The sequence below is a fragment of the Austrofundulus limnaeus genome, unplaced genomic scaffold, assembly GCF_001266775.1.
Source record: "Austrofundulus limnaeus strain Quisiro unplaced genomic scaffold, Austrofundulus_limnaeus-1.0 Scaffold692, whole genome shotgun sequence".
Classification (NCBI taxonomy): domain Eukaryota; kingdom Metazoa; phylum Chordata; class Actinopteri; order Cyprinodontiformes; family Rivulidae; genus Austrofundulus; species Austrofundulus limnaeus.
In genome coordinates, this window is record NW_013953094.1 from 201,487 (window position 1) to 204,519 (window position 3,033).

At 38.0% G+C, this 3,033-nt stretch overlaps 1 protein-coding gene across 1 annotated transcript in view; it reads left to right on the top strand.

Moving 5' to 3' along the window:
- pla1a (phospholipase A1 member A) overlaps positions 1-3,033 on the top strand; it is a gene marked incomplete in the record, with an annotated part of 28,518 nt that overhangs the window by 10,655 nt on the left and 14,830 nt on the right. Inside the window, 3 exon segments of the mRNA XM_014027868.1 lie at positions 257-434; positions 2,051-2,159; positions 2,728-2,829. Of these exon segments, the coding sequence (XP_013883322.1) occupies positions 257-434; positions 2,051-2,159; positions 2,728-2,829 (389 nt within the window).

Consider the following 3,033-nt stretch of genomic DNA (forward strand, 5'->3'; position numbering starts at 1 on the left):
GTTAAATATTTAGTTTATAAACCATGACATTTATAAGTGTATGAATCATATGGTGAAAAACTGACTTTGAAAAATAAATTTGTTCTTTTTTTCTTATAAAAGGTTAAATAAAACAAAAATAGTGGTGGTAATTTTTGACAGTGTAACTTTACAAACGGTACCCCATACAACACACTTAAAATAAATGACTCAGTATTCTTGACTACTGATATCCTCCTCTGCACATTCATTTTTTTCTTTCCCCTCCACCCTCCAGACCCCCAGGCACTAAGCCATCCTGGGCGATGGATCTGGCCCAGGCTCTGCTGACGGCTCAGGATGTCAATGTTCTGATTGTTGATTGGGTCTATGGCGCCTCCTTCGCGTACAATGTGGTGGTGGAGAATTACAAGGAGGTGGCTCTGCAGATCTCTGTTCTCATCAATCAGCTACTGGTAAGAAAAACCTATTACTGCAGATGTCAGTGATAAAACTCTTACTGTTAATAAACGGATGTATTTTAAGATTTAAATTGGGCCTTTCAAGATTTCTCACTTATCAAGACAAAAGTATTACTTGCCTGAGAAATAGTTTAATTTGAAATTATTTCTTAAAGGGACAGTATATATTAATCATCATGAATACATAAAATAAATACACCAGATTTAGCCAAAAAAAAGCAGCTCTTTTTCATTTGTAGTCCCCTAGCAGGTTGATTGGAAAGAATTCAAAAGAATTACAATTAACATGCATTACAACATACRTGACCTACCATCTATGACAGATTTCAATAGCTAAAAAGTGTATTTACAATAAAATTCATTATAGAATCTAAAAACAAGTCACATACATTTACTCAAGACATGAGTACAGTTTTGATTATCTAGTAATCTTCTCTCCAGGGCATACTCTTATCTCCACCTCTCCAGACTCTCTTCCACCTGATCTCTGTGCTCACAACAGATTACTTTGTTTTCTGCATCATGATAATAATAACTTTATTTATAAAGCGCTTTCAACAAAGGGCTGAACAGCTTTGAAAAAAGGTAAAAATCAATATAAAAGAAATTGTAAGAACAAGTAAAACATTGGGAAAAAAAGAAAAAATACAAATGTTAAATTTAAGACACATAGGACAAGGTGTACAGGTGGGTCTTAAGCTTAGCTTTAAAAACTTCCACTGAGCAGTCCAGCCTGATGTCTTGAGGGAGATCATTCCACAATGAAGGGGCACGAAAGAAAAAAGCACGACCTCCAATAGTTTTACGTCTGACCTTAGGGATTACCAACAGACCAGTGCCCTGAGATCGGAGAGCATGAGATGGAATGTAAGGGTGGAGAAGGTCTGAAAGGTAGGGAGGCGCTAGGCCATGTAAGGCCTTATAGGTGAGAAGCAACACTTTGAAATCTGCACRAACATGGCAGGGCAGCCAGTGGAGAGATGACAGCACCGGAGTGATACGATCTTATTTCCTTGTTTTAGTTAAGCAGGTTGTAAGGTTAGACAGATTGGTTCAGGTTCCAAGTGAAAAAGGCATGTACAGTTGCAAATCATCAGCATAACAATGAAAGGCCACATTAAAATGATGCAAAAGAAGACCAAGAGGCAGAAGGTAGAGAGAGAATAGCAGGGGGCCAAGCACAGACCCTTGTGGGACCCCATAGCCCACAGTAATTATCGCAGAGAGCTCGTTTTTAAAACTAACCCTCTGTGATCTTCCAGACAGATATGATCTCAACCACGAGAGTAAATTTCCATTTAATCCAAGTGAATGTTCAAGTCTGTCCAGCAAAATGCAGTGGTCTACAGTATCAAATGCAGCACTATAAGGTCAAGCAACAATAGTGCTGGGGGACTATCAATGTCGGCATTTGCCAGTAAATCACTGACCACTTTGGTGAGAGCTGTTTCAGTAGAGTGGTTAGTTCTAAAAGCAGACTGAAATAATTCAAACAAGTTATTTGTTGACAAGTAAGCAATAAGCTGCTGAGAGACAACTTAAGAGATAAACCTGTTTCAAATGGTGAACTGTAACTCTGATTTTGAATCAGTGCTGTGCTTGTCTAACAGAACCATGGATGTAAACCTGAGTCTTTTCACCTGCTCGGAGTCAGCCTCGGTGCACATGTTGCTGGGTTTGTGGGGACTCTGTTTGAAGGGCAGATTGGAAGAATCACAGGTGAGTGTTATTAGCCAAGGGGTCATCAAAACTGAGTAAACTGATACATTAGTCCTGAGCTGCTCCTCATGTCATCAGATACATAACAAACCTTGACCAGTTGTTGGGTGTTGTTGAGCTGATAGAAAAATCCCCTCATAGGTCAGTCAGGGATTATTTTAAAGAGAATGATGTTTTAAAATTAACTGAACTCTTTGATTTGAGATGATCTGAGGACGTGGAGACGCTCAGTGTCCTGATCCAAAAGACTTGTCACCCAGCAGCACAATGTTATCTGTTGACTGGTTCCTGCACAGCTTGTTTCAATGAAGTGGTTTGACAAATGATCACTATAGAAATACCAACCAGTATGAAGACAAAATTATAATTCTTTATAGATGGTGGTTTTGAATTGCCTACTATTATTATCAAACTGACATCTTGAATTTTTGACTTTAACATTTTAAAATCTAAAATCAACACACTTGAATAATTTCATTTTCTGAGTTCATTTCAATTTTTTTCTTTCTCTGATTCTTGAAGGTTAGGTACTATTTTAAAAAAAAGACGTTTTCGTCTGGTCTTGCAGGTCTCGATCCAGCTGGGCCCATGTTTAAAAGAGCTGACACTTACGACCGCCTGGACCCATCTGATGCTCAGTTTGTGGACGCCATCCACACCGACTCTGACTGTACGATACTCAGTTTGTTTACCATCAAGAGTTGGCTTTATTTTTAAAAACAACATAACAGAATGTTTCCTCTATCACCCGATTAGTAAATAAATTAATTTACTGTTGCATCAAGTATTAAAGATGCATTCAAAAAAGACAAAAATAGAGCTTGTGTTCAAATAGAAAAAAAATGTTGCTCCACTGAATCAGGCACATTAATGT